Source organism: Oncorhynchus gorbuscha, linkage group LG22, assembly GCF_021184085.1.
Source record: "Oncorhynchus gorbuscha isolate QuinsamMale2020 ecotype Even-year linkage group LG22, OgorEven_v1.0, whole genome shotgun sequence".
Classification (NCBI taxonomy): Eukaryota; Metazoa; Chordata; class Actinopteri; order Salmoniformes; family Salmonidae; genus Oncorhynchus; species Oncorhynchus gorbuscha.
Window position 1 is genome coordinate 26,513,146 of NC_060194.1, and position 22,038 is coordinate 26,535,183.

Consider the following 22,038-nt stretch of genomic DNA (forward strand, 5'->3'; position numbering starts at 1 on the left):
AGGCCTTAATGTTTATGGTTAGGTACACATTGGTGCAACGACAGTGCTTTTTTTGTGAATGCGCTTGTTAAATCATTACCCGTTTGGCGAAGTAGGCTGTGATTTGATGAGAAATTAACAGGCACCGCATTGATTATATGCAACGCAGGACAAGCTAGATAAACTAGTAATATCATCAACCATGTGTAGTTAACTAGTGATTATGTTAAGATTGATTGATTTTTATAAGATAAGTTTAATGCAAACTAGCAACTTATCTTGGCTTCTTGCTGCACTCGTGTAACAGGTAGTCTGCCACACAGGCTCCTCGTGGAGTGCAATGTAATCGGCCACAATCGGTATCCAAAAATGCTGATTACCGATTGTTATGATAACTTGAATTCGACCCCAATTAATCCGCCATTCCGATTAATAGGTCGACCTCTAATCACTGGTGCTTGATGAGAGAAAGCCATAAATATTGTAATGTTCTATAAGAGATCCTAATAGTGGATCCTGCTGTTCCCTACATATCAAAGATATAGCTCATGATGCAAAAAATAGGATCACATTCTATGATATGATGTATTATATTATACAAAATACAATTAAACATGTCGGTGCATTGACTGATGTTTCTTCATCTTGAAAGTATTGACATTTATTGATGAGATGCTGATATGAATGGCTTAAACTTTACTATAGTAATTACTAGAAGGGTGTGGAGATAACAGAGATAGAGATTGGTCAACACACACACACAAATCTACACACACAAAATAAGGTTAATGTCTGGCCACTATTTGTAAGTTATAGATGGAGTGGTCGATAACATTGAGAATGTGATTGTGGTAATGTTGATGGTATAATGGCTGATCATACAGCAGCAATAAATGTTTATTTTCTATTTGGATTACTCAGCACCCCTACATCACACGGCTATGGATGGTATTGTAACTCACTTCAGGTCAACTTCACTTGTTCCAGCATAGAACAATCTATTCACGTGTGCGGCGTTGCTGTCTTTGAGTTAATGTTGACACGATGTTCAGATATAGCCTATTGCTCATTTATTGTCTGCTCAGACACTCTCTCCCTTTCACTCTCTCACTCTCACTCATGCACACACCTATGTGTTCAGGTCTCGCATACTGGAGCAGAGTTTAACCTCTGACTCAGACTGGGTGTGTACCTCCTCCATTTCTCTCTTCTCCTTTCCCTTTATTAACCGGTTGCTCAGACATCTGCTGCACACTATGTCTATATCGAATTGATTAAACTAATAAAAACATTACTTCCCGTATTATCGTATTTTGCTTTCTAATGTTGCAAACAGAGAATAATATTGTCCCAACAATTTCACAGTCGCCTTTAATCCCTTAATATCAATTTCAGCAATTCGTTTGAAAAAGGAGAGACCATAACAATTAAAGAATTAAAGAACTTCACAAGATTGTTGAGGTCGGGAAGGTCGAGTGAGGACAATAACGCTCTTCGCAAGATTCTTGAGTTAGGGAAGGTTTTGGACCGTTATTATCGTTACTCGACCTTCCCAATAATCTTGTGAAGAGCGTGACAAATTAGTTCATTCTTCGCACAGCTCTCCGTCATATTCCCAGCAGGAGAAAGTTAACTCCACCCAGAAATTTAGTCCACTGACGAAAAGTAACAAGGGCGTTTTTTTCTTTTGAGACAGGTCTCCGTCCAAAAACAACACTCTTCCGTGTTCTCAGTAGTACAATATCGGCGCAACGGGAGACGTCGTCGACTGTGCGCGCAGGGACGAGCTCCATTGACGTTTAGGACTACATTTCTTTCAATACCATTTACATTTTTAACAGAATTGCAAATCATAAACAGGACTGGAAATTAGTATGTACGGCTCTCAAAGTAGACTTCCGACCATTATTCGGAGGACTAATTCTCGACCAGACCTGACGAGCGGCAGTTTCACCATTCCCAGGAATGACGGCAGCCAGGTCTTCGTCGGTGGAAACGGCTATCAACAGGAATATGGAGATGGATACACCTATTCACAAACTTACTCCAAATCTTCCTTGGGGGGAGGTGGAGGTGGAGGTGGAGGAGCCTACGGAGGGGGTGTTGGTGGGTCATACGGAGGGGATGGTGGAGGGGGAGGTGGAGGGGGCTACGGAGGTGGAGGTGGAGGGGGCTACGGAGGTGGAGGTGGAGGGGGCTACGGAGGTGGAGGGGGAGCAAGGTATGTAATGTGTACCGTACATGTATAATTAGAGTTAGCCTAAATAAAGCACAGGGGAAATTCCATGGTAACGAAATGATGCCGAGATTTGCAGATTTTGCACTTAAAATGTATACCAAACAAAAACCATTGAATTCAAAGTTGAACTAACCATAACCAACCACCATAAATAAGGACTACTTTTAACAATGTTCACTGAACATTTTACAAAAACACATTTACAGAAAGAACTGTGCAGACACAAAGTTTGGTAACAGAATACACTCCGAGGGACACTTTACCGTAATTCTCTTACCAAACTTTGTATCTGCAGTTCTTCGTGTAAATGTGTTTTTGTAAAATGTTCAGTGTAAATCGTTAAAAGTCGTCCTTGTGCATAGAGTTGTATGGTTTGGTATACTTTGAACCCAGTCTCAGCATAATTCCGTTAATGTCATTGGACCAATAGGCCTACACGAGAGTTTTAGATTCTAAAGTTTTATCTGCATTTTTGTCAAAATGTATAAATACCCCCATTTCATGATGTTAAATTCAAAAGTATACAATATATTTTTTTAAATGACTGACACCATTCAAACAATAGGGTTTGGAACTATAAAGCCAATTATCTGAGAATCATATTTTTTCACATAGAACCTTATAGTGCCAGACTCTAGTGTAAATATCAACCTGGACTGTTTTAGATAAGTGTTGAATAGACCATTCATTATACATTGTACAATGAAAATGAATGAAACTCTGTTTTGCCAAATACATAATAACAGTCTATTTTATCTGCATATATTTTCATTATATCATTAGATCATTAAATACCCCCAAAAATCCACTGTTTATTTAAAATATGTATTAATTATGATTACATTTAATTACACATTTAATACATTGAAATCAATGCTCTTTGATTTGAGGAATCAAAAGTATGATATATCCATAGCATTATACCCTTATAAAGTGCTGTTTCACATTATGTTTAGATGATAAAACTACAGTCACACAATAGTGGTCAATTCCCTTATTCTATAGAGTTTCAATAGCCTGGGTTACATTATCCAGAATACAATCACAGACATTACTCAACACATATTCTGGGTCAGAGGCAATATATTAAGATCCATTGAGCTGTGTTCAAGAGCTGAAACATGTTCGAAATGTTCAACACACCACACACACACACCTTAACTCGATCCTCACCCAGCTATTGCTCAAGAAGTGATGTCATCGAATGATGTCAACTACCTTGTTAATATTGTTACTATTAGTATAATGCAGATTACGAAAGTTATTATAATGGATGTTGTGTTCCTTGTTTTGTCATGTTTAGTGTGCAGATCATCCAAAAGAAAGCTTTCTTCCTGCAAGGCCAGTGTCAGGAGTACCTGCAGAGAGTACAGCAGATTCTCCAGGCAGTAAGTACTCTGCATAGGTCAAAGCATAGTTATGGATGAAATCACACTTAAGCATGCATGACTGCATTTACACAGACACTAACACAAGACCATGTTTGGTTGTGGAAGTGCAGAATTTAAATAGTTTTAGCTTCAGCGTAATGACATATCTTTTCACTTACAAATATGAAGCCATATTTTTTTTCATTGATGTCTGGGATGTTTCTATGTAAACAGAAACATGTTTATCTGTGTTGATGCAGCATTGGTAGCAGCTGTGGTCTTCAGCTGTGCTGATAATATCTCACTCATCTAGAATTACTCAATAGAAAAGAGCTCTTTTTGCCTTTTTTGTCCATGAATGGGACATTTTTACAGGTCTGCTATCTTCATTTAATCACTCAGCCCCTACAAAAAATGTCAATTCATTATAATCCCCATAATAATTCACATTTCCTGTTGCTGCAGGATCATTTTCCTGCTGTGAGAAACTGTTCAAATAAGGTAGCAGATCTGTAGCAGCTTACTGGGCAGTCTTTTGGATAGTGTGGGTATGTTGACAGTACTGGGTTGTGTATGTGTGTATTATTGTACTGACCATATGATTGTCCTCCCCCAGCGTGGCCCAGCGGTGGAGGTGGACAAGCTGATGACTATGTCCTCTGAGACTATAGACCAACTGAATGAATGTGCCATAGAGCTGCAGCAAATGAGACTACCCAACGACAACATCATCAGGAGGCAAGGACAGCTGTCTGTGTGAGAGAGAGTCAGAGAGGGACGGAAAGAGTGCATCTGTGTTTGTGTACGTGTGAGAGAAAGAGAGAGTGTGTGTTTGTGTGTATTTGATAAATGCATTTGCATGTTTGTTTGCGTTTACATTTGTGCTTAAAAACAGATGGGACAAATCTCCTCTTATCTTTCATGCCTGACACTTCCTGTCTCTCCATCCATACAGTGTACAGCAGCTCCAGAGCATGCAGAGTGGGATCATCTCCTCCATCAGTGGGACAACCCAGAGGCAGAACAGAGGAAGCATTGGCTGGGAGGAGAGAGGGAGGTCCTACGCTGATGCCATGTCCTGGATAGGCCAACAGAAGGTATTATAAAACCTGCATAATTTATTTAGTGATTCCCCATAAAGGTTGATTGTATAGGGTGTAACAGATGGCTTCATTGTTCTGGAACTCACCGCCTAGACAATATACCATCCTCATCTCCAAACTCTAAACCGGTATAGAGCAGTAGGACATTGTGTGTGTGTGTGTGTGTGTGTGTGTGTGTGTGTGTGTGTGTGTGTGTGTGTGTGTGTGTGTGTGTGTGTGTGTGTGTGTGTGTGTGTGTGTGTGTGTGTGTGTGTGTGTGTGTGTGTGTGTGTGTGTGTGTGTGTGTGTGTGCTTCTATGCACACTTTAGTGAGGGAAGGTTAATAGGTTAATAGAACATGGGATACAGATACTGTGATCTGTGTGTGTGTGTGTGTGTGTGTGTGTGTGTGTGTGTGTGTGTGTGTGTGTGTGTGTGTGTGTGTGTGTGTGTGTGTGTGTGTGTGTGTGTGTGTGTGTGTGTGTGTGTGTGTGTGTGTGTGTGTGTGTGTGAAGGGAGGTTGAAGCATGACACCCATCTTATCGCAGAATCTGACCTGCTGAAACACAATACCACCACATGGACGCTCAGAAAGAGAGAGAGAGACAGAGAGATGAGAGCGAGGAAGACAGGAACAGAGACTTAGCAAGAGAGACAGGAACATGGGAAAAGGAGGAGAGGAGTGTAAAATCTGACACTCACCACTGACTCATTCCAATATGGGACATGACTGATCACTTACATGCATACGAGAACACACCCTGCACGCCTTGCTTCCAACAAATTCACTCACTCACACACATCACTCCCTGCCTCTCCCTCTCTCCCTATCCCTTCATCTCTCTCACCCCTTCCCTATCATTATCTCACCTAAGCTCTTCCTTTGTTCCTCATTGCTCAGATTCTTTCAACTCCCTCTGTGTCTTTCTGACTTTGTCACTGCATGTTGTGTACAGAACTTTGTCTCCTTCTCTATCACGTTGAGTCAATAAAGGTATTGGCAAGAGTGAAACGTTTCCTGACTCTCTCTCCCCATCCCCCACCCCTTCCCTCTCCCTCCCTGCCTCTCTAGTGACCCTACTGTATATGAGTTGTTACATAGCCTCTCTCCCCACATATATCTCCCTCCACCATATCTCCTTCAGGCTGTCCACAATTTAAAAAGTCATGGGGTGGAGGTGGCTGGGGTGGAGGTGGTTGGCCAGGGTGGAGGTGGTTGGCCACCCACCCACCCCCAGCCAGTTTCTACTGAGCAGAACTCAACCCTTTTTCTTATCAACGCTGAGTGGATTGGAGTGAACTCTACAGGGGGAATAGTTGGAATAGTTTCCTGCTGATGACAGACACACTGATCAGTTAACGGTTATTTACTGCCATCTAGAGAATAGACTTAGGAAGGACACATTTGTTCAGCCTTCCACACAAACAGATAATTGGTTTCGCTAGCACTTTATCACTTTGTCCGACAACTGGTATGAACTGGTGTTCACCAGAAAATACTCAATAGAATTGCTAACTACATGACACCAAATTTGACTTATTTTAATGAATCCTGAAGCAGAGAGGTTGTTATTCAGTAATACTAAGGCTATTATTGTGTATAATATTGAGTTAACACGGCAGCAGGGTAGCCTAGTGGTTAGAGCGTTGGACTAGCAACCGGAAGGTTGCAAGCTCAAATCCCTGAGCTGACAAGGTACAAATCTGTCGTTCTGCCCCTGAACAGGCAGTTAACCCACCGTTCCTCAGTTGTCATTGAAAATAAGAATTTGTTCTTAACTGACTTGCCTAGTTAAATAAAGGTAAAAAAAATCAAATAAAAAACACAGGCAAAACCTCATAATGTTGGTGCCATGATTTTACTTTGACTCAGTGTTGTTCGAGAAAATAGAGTAAGCTCTATCGCCTGTATATCTGTCTGTCTGTCTGCAGCGTCTGATCGAGACGTCTCCGTGGGGTGACGACGCGGCCACCATCGAGCAGCAGATCCTCAGCCAGAACAAGTTACACAGCTCTATACAGAGGAGCCATGAGGTGGATCACGCCAGGGATGAACTGGTGCGTACGATAGAGTTGACCATAACAGGTGCTCCATGGTCAGGTAATGTAGCCATGAAAAACCTCTGTTCCTACTAATCGTCTGTGTGTCTTAACTCAGGCCCAAAAGGATGACAAGGGTGGCCTCCATTCCCTGCAGCAAGAATGGGACAGTCTGCAGGTATGAGTCCGTATTAACAACAAACTATTTCACAAAATAAGGTTATTTGATCATTCCTTTCTTCATAGTTGTATTCACTTGCCTCATTGGGCTCATCTTTGTTCATCTTCTCCTCTGTCAGAAAATGTCATTTGCTCGTACGGGCCAGCTGAGAGAGCTGCAGAACATCATCGAGGAGATCTCCAGGGCCATCATGTGGGTCAACGAGAGAGAGGAGGAGGAGCTGGTGTTCAACTGGGGAGACAAGAACATTGACGTCTACATCCCCAAGAAACAGGAGAGCTACTCCGTAAGGCCTTACAATACTGATATGAAATGTATCTATTCGGTGCACTTACTACTGTAGTCTCGTGTTATCGCACTTCCAAAGTCTTGTTTTCACTCTGCTATTTACGAATGAACATGAAGTTGCAGAATATTAAGGTCTGTTAACCATGAGGAGATATGCCTCCTAGGCTGCTACACAAATGGCACCCTATACCCTATTTAGTGCACTCCTTTTAGTGCACTGTATAAAGAATAGGGGCCATCTGGGACGTATAACTAGACTGTAGTAGTCCTTTTGTAGGTTTACTCACAGACAGTCTATCTTTCTCTCCCAGAAACTGATGAGTGCCCTGGAAGAGAAAGAGAAGGAGCTGAACAAACTGAAGCAGAAAGTGGATGGTCTCCTGAAGAACAATCACCCAGCTTCAGACAAGATAGAGGTGAGAGTCACTTTAGCTAGATTTTCAGAATTCCAGTAACATTTGGAACATTTTGGGAAAGTTACTGGATTTGTATAATTGTATGCTTAGCTCCCCTTTAAGCAGTGAAGTGGTAACATGATTTTGTTCTACAATATTCATGAAGTTGCTACTAACTAATAGGGTTGTTTGTTCCCCAGGCCTATATGGACACTCTGCAAACCCAGTGGAGCTGGCTGCTCCAGATCACCAAGTGTATTCATGTCCACCTGAAGGAGAACGCTGCATACAGCCAGGTGAATACACACGTAGACATACTTGCATAAACACTAAAGTGTGCATAGACGCACGCACGCACACACACACACACACACACACACACACACACACACACACACACACACACACACACACACACACACACACACACACACACACACACACACACACACACACACACACACACACACACACACACACACACACACACACACACACACACACACACACACACACACACACACACACACACACACACACACACACACACACATCACAGTATCTGTATCCCATGTTCTATTAACCTTCCCACTCTACTGCAGTTCTTCAAGGAGGCCAATGAGACCTACAGCAAGCTGCAAAAGGACCATGAGATCATCCGTAAGAAGTTTACCTGTGATAAAGGAACACCTCTGGAGAACCTCACTGAGCTCCTGAAGAACCTCGAGGTACCTGAATGACACCTGAAAATGTTTCCATATGGGATCTCTCCCACAACTATCATATTTTCAACAAATATTTGGTATGAGAAGCAAGCATTTTTGCAGATATCCCTCTTTGACCTCCTTGCTACTCAAATCATATCAAATTTTATTTGTCACATACACATGGTTAGCAGATGTTAGTGCGAGTGTAGCGAAATGCTTGTGCTTCTAGTTCCGACAATGCAGTAATAACCAACAAGTAATCTAGCTAACAATTCCAAAACTACTACCATATAGGCACAAGTGTAAGGGGATAAAGAATATGTACATAAATATATATGAATGAGTGATGGTACAGAGCGGCATAGGCAAGATACAGTAGATGGTATTGAGTGCAGTATATACATATGATATGAGTATGTAAACAAAGTGGCATAGTTAAAGTGGCTAGTGATACATGTATTACATAAGGATGCAGTAGATGATATAGAGTACAGTATATGCGTATACATATGAGATTAATAATGTAGGGTATGTAAACATTATATTAGTTAGCATTGTTTAAAGTGGCTAGTGATATATTTTACATCATTTCCCATCAATTCCCATTATTAAAGTGGCTGGAGTTGAGTCAGTGTGTTGGCAGCAGCCACTCAATGTTAGTGGTGGCTGTTTAACAGTCTGATAGCCTTGAGATAGAAGCTGTTTTTCAGTCTCTCGTTCCCAGCTTTGATGCACCTGTACTGACCTCGCCTTCTGGATGATAGCGGGGTGAACAGGCAGTGGCTCGGGTGGTTGTTGTCCTTGATGATCTTTATGGCCTTCCTGTGACATCGGGTGGTGTAGGTGTCCTGGAGGGCAGGTAGTTTTCCCCCGGTGATGCGTTGTGCAGACCTCACTACCCTCTGGAGAGCCTTACGGTTGTGGGCGGAGCAGTTGCCGTACCAGGCGGTGATACAGCCCGACAGGATGCTCTCGATTGTGCATCTGTAGAAGTTTGTGAGTGCTTTTGGTGACAAGCCGAATTTCTTCAGCCTCCCGAGGTTGAAGAGGCGCTGCTGCGCCTTCTTCACGATGCTGTCTGTGTGGGTGGACCAATTCAGTTTGTCTGTGATGTGTACACCGAGGAACTTAAAACTTACTACCCTCTCCACTACTGTTCCATCGAGGATAACTCGTTCTCTCACCTGTTTGCATGGCATGATTTAGAAATGGATATGTGAACAAGATAATGCAAATGTAATAGGGTATATAACAACTATATAGGATGCATAAAGTTATTTAAAATAGTGGTACCTTATTCTTCAGGGAAAGGTATAGGACACGTCCTGTTTCTGTGACCGTTACATGACCTGTGTGTTTGTTTCCCCATGCAGAGAGAGAAGGAGAGGGTCATGGAAAATAAGAGGCAGGTGAAGCACCTGGTGAATAAGTCCAAGAGCATCGTGAGGCTGAGACCACGTAACCCTGAAGAGAAGAGCAGCACAGCTGTTATAGTACAGGCCCTGTGTGACTTCAAACAGGACCAGGTCAGCACCCACACACATACGTACACACACATTTTAAAGTGTTAGCCCATGAACCGATGTCCCTTATACAAATTCTTACAATACTACCACCCCTGACACACATATACAACATTTACATAGAGAAGATCTGCAACATTAGTGAGTTTACACTGTTTTGCATGTCCTACAGAAAGGGATCTTAAAGGGGGACGAGGGTATCCTGAAGGACAACTCCCAGCGCAGTAAGTGGCAGGTGACGGGTCCTGGAGGTCTGGACATGCTGATCCCATCTGTGTGTCTCCTCATCCCCCCGCCCAACCCCCTAAGCATCGGCCTGGCCAACAAGTAAGCCCCCCTCGACAACCACACTGCTTGGACTAAATAACAGTGCCGTAAAAATGTCATTACAGTACTTACAAATAATTTAATGAATGCTGGTGTCAGAATATGTCGACTGACTTTACACTGTTATGACACAAACAGATTAGTAACTGATCCTATGTTGTGTATTGCAGGAATGAACAGTACTATGAGGCTATCATGGGCATCTGGAATCAGCTCTACATCAACATCAAGAGCCTCATCTCCTGGCAGTACTGTGTCAAAGACATCAACCATATCAACTCCCTCACCCTCACCATGGTAAGGCCTTAAACAAGACTATGACTTACACTGCTGACAATCTGTCATACCAATCAATAGTGCTACTCTCACAATATGAACAAGGAACAAAGGTTTTAGGTGGCAATACAACACAACCATTTGGAGATATTTAACGTTGTGTTTGTGTATTAGACATCTCAAGTGTTGGTCTTATTTAGACATTATTTAACTCTAACATCTCGTTATTTTTCATCCACAACAAGAAGTAGGTAGATGTTTAGTGAGGCCTCTTAGCCCACAGTAGTTGTAAATCTCACTCTTCCTTCCTCTCCATCACTCTCCCTCCTAGCTGTCCCAGATGCGTCCTGAGGAGTACCGTAACATCATTAAGAGTCTGGAGACTCACTACCAGGAGTTCCTCCGCAATAGCCACGGCTCTGAGATGTTTGGAGAGGATGAGAAGAAGAAGATGGAGGGCCAGTATTCTGGAGCCCAGAGCCACTACGACACACTGGTCATAGGGCTGCCTACATACAGTGAGTCCAAGGGTGCCTAGTCTACCCAGTGGAGCTTCTTAGATGGCTTAACGCCTTCCCTGTCTACATTACAAACTGCATCAGTACAAGTGAATTAGTTGGGAAGGTTGATGGAATGAATTGAATAATAACCAGTGGATACTGTGACCCAATTGCTACAGATGTTTGCCAAGAAATCAATTAGATTATGTTGGATGTCAGTTATAATAGGAATATGTATGGCTACTCAATTCGATGCCAGTCCACTAAATTCAAATTGGTTCCATTTCATTTCACAGATCAATCCAACGTGGTGGTGGTCCAGCCTGAGCCGCCCATCAAAGCTAACACTACCAAGATCACCCATACCTCATTGAAGGAGACCAGCATCTCCACCCAGGGCTCTAACATGAGCCTGACCCTGCTCAGTGACCTCCAAGCCCTCAGACGCAGGCTGGAGCTGGCTGAATCAGGCCTTGGCCACCACCTCCATGTTTCCCTGGGGGAGAACAGTGTGCAGGAGTGCTCACAGCACCTCCTGAAGCTGGAGGTATGCAACTGCATCTCATCATTCATTCAATAGATGAAATGGGCCTGTGAGAAACATACACCTTCACATTTCTTCCTCCTGTCTTTGATGTAATTTATGAGATAGCATGACTGGATAGGTGAACGCAATGTAAGGGAACCTGTGTGGTCAATCCTATCCAATTGTGTTTTTGAATATTGGATTCATTTAAAGTGTTCAAATATAGCCAATAGATGGCCACAGTGTCTTTCTCATTGAATAATGTCAATCATCTTAAATGCAAACTATTCTACATGATGGACTAACCCTTGTTCCTGAATCCCAGGGCATAAACAATGACCTGGACGGTGTGCGTGATGAGTACCTGAGACTGAGGGAGAGGGTGGTGAAGCAGCTGGAGGGGACGGCAGCAGACTCGGAGCAGGCCATGTTCCTAAGGAAAGAGCTGGATCTCCTCAACCAGAAACTGGGAGATCTGCAGGGGCTGTCCTCTGCCTACCTCCAGAGGTACAGCTCTCACAGGAGCTCCTACCTCCTAGTCTTCTTCCTATGTTAAGAAGTAGATGAGAAAACTAACTGTTTAGCAAATGTTTATTGAGGGTATGTTTCACCTGTGTGAAATGGTTGTAGTTTGTTGTGGTGTTGTTTGTTGTTTCACTGTTGAAAGGTCTTGTTTAGTGAAGTGGTTTTGTAACGTGGTCTCTGTGTGTATGTGTTCCCCGGGTAGACTGTCATATCTGCAGAACTTGCTCCAGAGCCTCATCCAGGCTGAGGATGTCATCAAGGTCCACGAGGCCCGTCTGACCGAGAAGGAGACCACCTCCCTGGATCTCAACGAGTTGGAGCGCTACAGAGCTACACTCAAGGTCAGACACACCATCAATCACCACTGCTGTCAATTCATATCTGTCAGTTAGTTCATCTATTTGTCAATCAATTCGGATTGTGAGCTGTGTAATATTGCCAAATAATATATGTATATACTGCTTTTGCAATTCAATATTCTAATTGTGCATTAGTGTTGTAGAACTGTGAGAGGGAGTATGTTTCAGCAAGATTCGTATCAGTGTCCAATAGTGTGTCTTGAGCATTGCCTGTTTTCTTTCCACTACAGCAAATGAAGTCTGACCTGGAACATAAGAGAGACCTTCTGACGGCCATGGAGAGTGACCTGGCCAATGCAGTCCACGTGAACAGTCAGATCTCCGCTTCCTTACACAAGTGTGATGTGGACCTGTCCAAGTACTCTGAGCTGGTGACCCAGATGTCTGACCGCTGGAGGCGCATCCAGACCCAGATCGACAGCAGGCGAGGACCCTTAGATCTCTAAACATCCACTTCTCACATACACTCTCACAAACTCTTCAATACCCAGGCCGTGATACGTATTCAGTTCTGATGTCGCCTCTATGCCCATGTAGTGGATCCTTCTTGCTAGTATTCAGCAACTCTATTGACCATGGGATTAACTGTTCCTCTTCTCCCTCATTTTCTCCAGTAAATCAAGCTTTATTTATACAGCACATTTCAGACATGGAATGCAATGCAATGTGCTTCACAGGGAAAAAACAAATAAAAAACGATGAAAATAAAATCCTTTATATTTACTACACAGCACACTTAAGAGGATAAAAACAAAAGAATAACAATAAGAATTGAATGACTAAAAATCACCGTAAGGAAAATAAAATCTTAAAAGGTGTGTTTTAAGATCTCTTAAATATGTCCATAGTTTCGGCCCTCCTCGGGTCTTCTGTCAGGCTATTCCAGAAGCTGGGGGCATAATTACATCCTCTCTCATCAGAGTGTGGGACCTGGAGAAGCAGGAGAAACAGCTGAGGCATTTCCAGCAGAGCAGCGGAGTGGTTGACCAGTGGATAGACAACGCTAGACAGCGCCAGGACACCCTGCAGACAGCCAAGTTCAGCAACACCCAGGCTGTCATGGAGCACCTCAACCAACAGAAGGTAGGCCAGGCCACTGCACAGCCATACCCAAAATATATATTGTTATTGTTGTTGTGCAATTCTGTACAGTACAGACACTGACTGGTTGTTTCAGGTATGATTGATAGTTTATAATGCACTCGTGACAAAGCCCAGTATGTTTGATGGACAGGTGCTGCTCAGTGAGATCAAAGGGAGGAAGGAGAAGGTGGAGGATGTACAGAAGGATGCGGACACCTGCGCTGCCTCCATTAAGGTGAATGCCATTCTTTCACAGCCTCTCATTCTCTCCACACCTTCAATGTGGTTGTCACTGAAAGTATCTTACCAGTTTGAATACCACATCAGCACCTAAAACCCTTCCATACTGTAGCATGTACAATACAAAATGCTAAGTGCCTGTGTTCACACGTGGTGCTACTTCATTCCAGGACTATGAGCTGCAGCTGGCTTCCTACAGTGCAGGACTGGAGACCCTGTTGAACATCCCTATCAAGAGAACCATGCTCCAGTCCCCTGCCACTGTGGTCAGACAGGAGGTAATGGAGCAGCCTGTCCAACAGCAGTGGACAGTGTTAAAAATACATCAGGGCTGTATTCATAAAGCGTCTCAGAGTAGGGTCAGTTTATCTTTTTAGAGCATAATGAATATGGTTATATGGACAGGGGGGCAGATCCTAGATGTTTTATCAATACAGTGACTGGTCTTTACCCTGCTAATGTGGGTAAATGGGATCATGAGGCCTGAGGTAGCATAAGGCCATTCATTACCATTATGTTCATCCAAATGTGGTAATCCTTGTTTTTTGGATTGTTTTTCTATTTGTCTCTATTAACAAAAGTATCCTACATGTTGGCAAATAAGGTTTCCAATGAACTCTGTTGTAGTGGCTGTTTTTTTGTGGCTGCTTGTTTATTTATAAACTCTATAACTAACTCCACTAGGGTGCTGACCTCCAGTCTCGCTACATTGAGCTCCTGACCCGCTCCAGTGACTATTACAAGTTCCTGGGGGAGATGCTCAAGAACATGGAGGAACTGAAGGTAAGGGTGTGAAGGCACAATCATAAGAATAATGGGTTTGCGATATGTAATATATGTGTTCCCTCCTAATAAGACTGTACATTATACATTTCTAGTGATATGACTTTCCCTGGTTACGATTGGATTAGGGTAATCTGATCCGAAATCTGTTTTTCTGGTCAACTACTGTCTCATTGCGACACTATTTCCCTCCTCAGATTAGGAACACCAAGATTGAGATGCTGGAGGAGGAGCTTCGTCGTCTAAAGGAGGACATCGGGGGCCACAGCCAGAAGAACCGTTCCTTAGAGGACGCCCTGTCCCGGTACAAGCTGGAGCTCTCACAGTCTAAAGAACAACTCATCTCCATGGAGGAGGTGAAGAGGACCACAGCTGTGCAGGTCAGCGTGGCCAGGGAGAACCTGGACAACACCAGCAGCCAGCTGACTGAGCTCAACGACAAGTTGGCCCGTCTCACCTACCAGCTGGACGAGGAGAAGAGGAAGAAGAGGCTGGCTGAGGAGCGCTATACAAGCCAGCAGGAAGAGTACGAGGCGGCCGTGCGCCGGCGCCAGAAGGAGCTGGACGAGCTCAACTGGTCCAAGATCGACTTGGAGAAGGCAGTGAAGGACAAGGAGCGCGAGCTGGAGAGGCTGAGGATGCAGCTGGAAGAGGAGGCCACGAGGAGGCGTGGGGCGGAGCAGGAAATCTCTAAGGTAAGAACCCAGTGCAACCAGGAGATGAGCAACCTTAAGCAAACCTTTGAGTCGGAGATCCACGTCACCAAGACCACCATCCTCAAGGCTTCTCAGCAGAAACAGGAGGACACGGCCGAGCTTAAACTACAGTGTGAGGGACTAGAATCAGATAAAAGGGATCTTGAAGAGGAGTTGAGGAGGTTGAGACTGTCTGTGACTCAGACTGAGGCGATGAGGAGGAAGGCAGAAGATGAGGCCCATCAGCAGAGGTCTACAGGGACGGAAGAGTCGAGGAGGAGGAGAGAGCTGGAAATACAGCTCCAGACTGTGGCCACCCAGAGAGGAGAGGAGGAGCTGAGGCAGAAGGAGGCGCTGGCCGAGGCCACCAGGAGCAGCAAGGAGAAGAGCAGGCAGATCATTCTTCTGACACACAACCTGGAGGAGGAGGGCAAGAAGAGAAGTGCCCTGGAGATTGAGCTCACCAAGCTCAGGCAGTCCTACACTGAGCTGCAGACCAGTAATGCCACCTCTCGGGAGGTCATAAACAAGCTCAAGATCTCAGAGCAGGATATCCACCTGGTCCGAGTGGAGCTGGAAAAGCAGACAAATGAGAGGACCAAGGCTGAGACAACTGCCACCAGGCTGCAGAGCCGCATCCGGGACCTGCAGGCAATGGTGGACGGTCTGGAAGCGGAGATGGAGAAGCAAAAGAGAACAACACAGGATGAGTTCACCCGCAGGAAGAGGATTGAGTCTGAGCTGGAGAAGATGACCCAGAGCTGCAGAGAACACACCACCACCCTCAACACCTTCAGGGCCAGGCAGGAAGAGGTGTCCACCTCAGGGAGGAAGTACGAACAGGAGCTCAGGGCTCTCCAGGAGGCTCTGGACAAGAGCCTGAGGGAGCACAAGGCCACCACGGAGCACCTGGCGCTGGCATCTGCAGAGTTAAAGGCTCTCCAACAGCAGCTCTTCCAAGAGCAGGGGAAGGTCCGTGAAGTCAATCTCCGCAACGAGAGCCTCTACAAAACCATAGAGGAGAAGAGCCGGCTGCTCAATGATGCCACCACAGAGATCGAGAAACTTCAGAGCCTTACTCAGAATCTGACCAAGGAGAGGCTGAGGCTGGAGGAGGAACTGAGAGGAGTGAAGCAGGAGAAAGAGCAACTAAAACTTAACAGAGATAGTGTGGATGGAGAGAGCCAAGCCCAGATCTCATCCCTGCATGTCCAGCTGCAGAGCAGCAGCAAGATGACACTGGAACTCCAAGCCCTCATCAAGGACCTGACCAAGGAGAGGGAAAAGCTAAAGTTGGATTTGGACAAAGTCCAAAAGCAATCCATAGAGGTATTTTGATTGATCTGAGGGGCAAATTCCAAATAATTCAAACAAATCTGCATGAATGAATGAGTGGCACTGGGAGGATTAAGTTCAAATAATTTACAGTGGGGTCCAAAATTATTGGATCCCTTAATAAAGATGAATGAAAAAAATATAAAAACATCATACAAATACTGACCTATAGTGAATGGTCATAAAAAGATATACACTACCGTTCAAAAGTTTGGGGTCACTTAGAAATGTCCTTATATTCAATGAAAACATACATGAAATTAGTTGCAAAATGAATAGGAAATATAGTCAAGACGTTGACATGGTAATACATAAGGATTTTTCATTGAAATAATAATTGTGTTCTTCAAACTTTGTTTTCGTCAAGTAATTTGCAGCAATTACAGCCTCGCAGACTTTTGGCATTCTAGTTGTCAATTTGTTAAGGTAATCTGAAGACATTTCACCCCATTCTTCCTGAAGCACCTCCTATCAGGAATCAAGGTAAGACCCAGATGCAGACACGTCGAATTGACAATGGTTTAATAGTCCAACAGGGACAGGCAATAGACAGGTCAAGGCAGGCAGGGGTCAGTACCGGACGGCAGGCAGGGTCAGGGTAGGCAGAGGTCCACAATCCAGAGGTGGGGCAAAGGCACAGGTCGGCAGTCAGGGTCTGGCAGAGTGGTCAGGACAGGCAAGGGTTGAAACCAGGAGGGCGAGAAAAAGGAGAGACTGGGAAAAGCAAGAGCTAGCAACGGATAAACAGTGAACACATGTATAAATACACAGGGGATAATGGGGAAGATGGGTAACACGTGGAGGAGGGTGGAGACAATCACAGATTAACAGATGCAGATGCAGATTAACACTGGAGTGATAAATGATAAGATGGTCATGTACAGGTAGAGATATTGGTGTGCAAACGAGCAGAAAAGTAAATAAATAAAAACAGTATGGGGATGAGGTAGGTAAAAATGGGTGGGCTATTTACCGATAGACTATGTACAGCTGCAGCGATCGGTTAGCTACTCAGATAGCAGATGTTTGAAGTTGGTGACGGAGATAAAAGTCTCCAACTTCAGCGATTTTTGCAATTCGTTCCAGTCACAGGCAGCAGAGAACTGGAATGAAAGGCGGCCAAATGAGGTGTTGGCTTTAGGGATGATCAGTGAGATACACCTGCTGGAGCGCGTGCTACGGATGGGTGTTGCCATCGTGACCAGTGAACTGAGATAAGGCGGAGCTTTACCTAGCATGGACTTGTAGATGACCTGGAGCCAGTGGGTCTCGCGATGAATATGTAGCGAGGGCCAGCCGACTAGAGCATACAGGTCGCAGTGGTGGGTGGTATAAGGTGCTTTAGTGACAAAACAGATGGCACTGTGATAAACTGCATCCAGTTTCCTGAGTAGAGTGTTGGAAGCAATTTTGTAGATGACATCGCCGAAGTCAAGGATCGGTAGGATAGTCAGTTTTACTAGGGTAAGTTCGGCGGCGTGAGTGAAGGGGGCTTTGTTGCGGAATAGAAAGCCGACTCTAGATTTGATTTTCGATTGGAGATGTTTGATATGAGTCTGGAAGGAGAGTTTACAGTCTAGCCAGACACCTAGGTACTTATAGATGTCCACATATTCAAGGTCGGAACCATCCAGGGTGGTGATGCTGGTCAGGCGTGCGGGTGCAGGCAGAGAACGGTTGAAAAGCGGTTTTACTAGCGTTTAAGAGCAGTTGGAGGCCATAGAAGGAGTGTTGTATGGCATTGAAGCTCGTTTGGAGGTTAGATAGTGTTGCGGGCATACTCAACCCACACCAGCTGCTGGCTCCAGGAGGTGGAGTTGGCGGAGACCAGGCAGCACAGAGTAGTCTCAAGATCCTGGTTGGCTCGCTCCTACTGGCCAATGGAGGAGAGGTGGAACCCAGAGGACAGGCTGGCCGACGACCCAATGAAGGCGCAGAACACCTTCCAGAACCGGGACGAGAACTGAGGCCCCCGGTCAGAGACCGTGTCCACGGGTAGTCCATGGATCTGGAAGACGTGCTGCAACATGAGCTGGGCCATCTCCTTGGACAAAGGTAGTTTGGGGAGAGGAATGAAGTAAGCGGCCTTGGAAAACCGGTCAACCACAGTCAGGATTGCAGTGTTGCCTTTAGACGGGTGGAGACCTGTGATGAAATCCTGGGATATGTGGGACCAGTGTCAGTGAGGGACAGGCAGTAGCTTCAGAAGACCAGTCGGAGCTTGCAGAGGAGTCTTATTCTGAGCACAGGCCTCCCCAACCTGTTTCCCGATACCCCAGTTGAGTGCCATCACCAGGCTCGAGGTGGGAAGGATTGTCTCGGCCTCCGGGGTGGTACCCGTGGGGCTTTAGCGGCGTGACAGTGCATCCGGCAAGACATTCTGGGATCCAGGCTGGTACGAGAAGGAGAAGCTGAACCATGTGAACAGCAGGGCCCATCTGGCTTGCCTGGAGTTGAGGTGCTTGGCGGTGGGTGCGGAGATACTCCAGGTCCTTATGGTCGGTCCACACGATGAATGGGTGTTCCACCCCCTCCAGCCAGTGCCTTCATTCCTCCAACACAATCTTCTCCGCGAGAAGCTCACAATTCCCCAAATTGTAGTTATTTTCCGTGGCGTTGAGGCGGTGGGAGAAGAAAGCGCAGGGATGTAGCTTGAGGTCAACAATCCAGAGCTGGAGCAAGGGTACAGGTCTGCAGGCAGGCAGGCTCAGGGGCAGGCAGAGTGGTCAGGCAGGTGGGCTCAGAGTCAGGACAGGCAAGGCTCAAAACTAGGAGGGCGAGAAAAAAGGAGAGACTGGGAAAAGCAGGAGCTGAGAACAAAAACACTGGTTGAATTGACAAAAAAAGACGTACTGGCAACAGACAAACAGAGAACATAGGTATAAATACACAGGAGGTAATGGGGAAGATGGGCGACACCTGGAGTGGGGTGGAGACAATCACAAGGACAGGTGAAACAGATCAGGGTGTGGCACCTCTCACAAGTTGGATTGGCTTGATGAGCACTTCTTATGTACCATACAGTCAAGCTGTTCCCACAACAGCTCAATGGGGTTGAGATCCGGTGACTGTGCTTTCCACTCCATTATAGACAGAATACCCGCTGACTGCTTCTTCCCTATATAGTTCTTGCATAGTTTGGAGGTGTGCTTTGGGCCAATGTCAGGTTGTAGGCTGAAATTGGCTCTAATTAAGTGCCGTCCACAGTGTATGGCATGGCGTTGCAAAATGGAGTGATTTCCTTCCTCAAGAAACCTTTTACCCTGTACACATCTCCCACTTTAGCACCCCCAGACAATCAAATCAAATCAAATTTATTTATATAGCCCTTCGTACATCAGCTGATATCTCAAAGTGCTGTACAGAAACCCAGCCTAAAACCCCAAACAGCAAACAATGCAGGTGTAAAAGCACGGTGGCTAGGAAAAACTCCCTAGAAAGGCCAAAACCTAGGAAGAAACCTAGAGAGGAACCGGGCTATGTGGGGTGGCCAGTCCTCTTCTGGCTGTGCCGGGTAGAGATTATAACAGAACATGACCAAGATGTTCAAATGTTCATAAATGACCAGCATGGTCAAATAATAATAAGGCAGAACAGTTGAAACTGGAGCAGCAGCACAGTCAGGTGGACTGGGGACAGCAAGGAGCCATCATGTCTGTTAGTCCTGGGGCACGGTCCTAGGGCTCAGGTCCTCCGAGAGAGAGAAAGAAAGAGAGAATTAGAGAGAGCATATGTGGGGTGGCCAGTCCTCTTCTGGCTGTGCCGGGTGGAGATTATAACAGAACGTGGCCAAGATGTTCAAATGTTCATAAATGACCAGCATGGTTGAATAATAGTAAGGCAGAACAGTTGAAACTGGAGCAGGAGCATGGCCAGGTGGACTGGGGACAGCAAGGAGTCCTCATGTCAGGTAGTCCTGGGACATGGTCCTAGGGCCCAGGCCAGTTGAAACTGGAGCAGCAGCATGGCCAGGTGGACTGGGGACAGCAAGGAGTCATCATGTCAGGTAGTCCTGGGGCATGGTCTAGGGCTCAGGTCCTCCGAGAGAGAGAAAGAAAGAGAGAAGGAGAGAATTAGAGAACGCACACTTAGATTTACACAGGACACCGAATAGGACAGGAGAAGTACTCCAGATAAACAAACTGACCCTAGCCCCCCGACACATAAACTACTGCAGCATAAATACTGGAGGCTGAGACAGGAGGGGTCAGGAGACACTGTGGCCCCATCCGAGGACACCCCCGGACAGGGCCAAACAGGAAGGATATAACCCCACCCACTTTGCCAAAGCACAGCCCCCACACCACTAGAGGGAAATCTTCAACCACCAACTTACCATCCTGAGACAAGGCCGAGTATAGCCCACAAAGATCTCCGACACGGTACAACCCAAGGGGGGAAACCCAGACAGGCCGACCACAACAGTGAATCAACCCACCCAGGTGACGCACCCCCCCAGGGACGGCACGAGAGAGCCCCAGCAAGCCAGTGACTCAGCCCCGTAACAGGGTTAGAGGCAGAGAATCCCAGTGGAAAAAGGGGAACCGGCCAGGCAGAGACAGCAAGGGCGGTTCGTTGCTCCAGAGCCTTTCCGTTCACCTTCCCACTCCTGGGCCAGACTACACTCAATCATATGACCCACTGAAGAGATGAGTCTTCAGTAAAGACTTAAAGGTTGAGACCGAGTTTGCGTCTCTGACATGGGTAGGCAGACCGTTCCATAAAAATGGAGCTCTATAGGAGAAAGCCCTGCCTCCAGCTGTTTGCTTAGAAATTCTAGGGACAATTAGGAGGCCTGCGTCTTGTGACCGTAGCGTACGTATAGGTATGTACGGCAGGACCAAATCAGAGAGGTAGGTAGGAGCAAGCCCATGTAATGCTTTGTAGGTTAGCAGTAAAACCTTGAAATCAGCCCTTGCTTTGACAGGAAGCCAGTGTAGAGAGGCTAGCACTGGAGTAATATGATCAAATTTTTTGGTTCTAGTCAGGATTCTAGCAGCCGTATTTAGCACTAACTGAAGTTTATTTAGTGCTTTATCCGGGTAGCCGGAAAATAGAGCATTGCAGTAGTCTAACCTAGAAGTGACAAAAGCATGGATTAATTTTTCTGCATCATTTTTGGACAGAAAGTTTCTGATTTTTGCAATGTTACGTAGATGGAAAAAAGCTGTCCTCGAAATGGTCTTGATATGTTCTTCAAAAGAGAGATCAGGGTCCAGAGTAACGCCGAGGTCCTTCACAGTTTTATTTGAGACGACTGTACAACCATTAAGATTAATTGTCAGATTCAACAGAAGATCTCTTTGTTTCTTGGGACCTAGAACAAGCATCTCTGTTTTGTCCGAGTTTAATAGTAGAAAGTTTGCAGCCATCCACTTCCTTATGTCTGAAACACATGCTTCTAGCGAGGGCAATTTTGGTGCTTCACCATGTTTCATTGAAATGTACAGCTGTGTGTCATCCGCATAGCAGTGAAAGTTTACATTATGTTTTCGAATAACATCCCCAAGAGGTAAAATATATAGTGAAAACAATAGTGGTCCTAAAACAGAACCTTGAGGAACACCGAAATGTACAGTTGATTT

At 45.3% G+C, this 22,038-nt stretch overlaps 1 protein-coding gene across 1 annotated transcript in view; it reads left to right on the forward strand.

Annotated features, from left to right (window-relative positions):
• Positions 1-2,162: 2,162 nt before the first annotated feature.
• Positions 2,163-22,038, forward strand: part of LOC124009400 (desmoplakin-like) — a 31,685-nt gene continuing 11,809 nt past the window's right edge. Inside the window, 23 exon segments of the mRNA XM_046321202.1 lie at positions 2,163-2,200; positions 3,522-3,606; positions 4,205-4,326; positions 4,544-4,685; positions 6,603-6,728; positions 6,829-6,888; positions 7,010-7,177; positions 7,491-7,595; positions 7,775-7,870; positions 8,177-8,302; positions 9,655-9,807; positions 9,977-10,131; positions 10,302-10,428; positions 10,739-10,925; positions 11,204-11,454; positions 11,759-11,940; positions 12,161-12,299; positions 12,548-12,741; positions 13,238-13,400; positions 13,552-13,635; positions 13,811-13,918; positions 14,325-14,423; positions 14,621-16,447. Of these exon segments, the coding sequence (XP_046177158.1) occupies positions 4,235-4,326; positions 4,544-4,685; positions 6,603-6,728; positions 6,829-6,888; positions 7,010-7,177; positions 7,491-7,595; positions 7,775-7,870; positions 8,177-8,302; positions 9,655-9,807; positions 9,977-10,131; positions 10,302-10,428; positions 10,739-10,925; positions 11,204-11,454; positions 11,759-11,940; positions 12,161-12,299; positions 12,548-12,741; positions 13,238-13,400; positions 13,552-13,635; positions 13,811-13,918; positions 14,325-14,423; positions 14,621-16,447 (4,584 nt within the window). The 5' untranslated portion in view covers positions 2,163-2,200; positions 3,522-3,606; positions 4,205-4,234.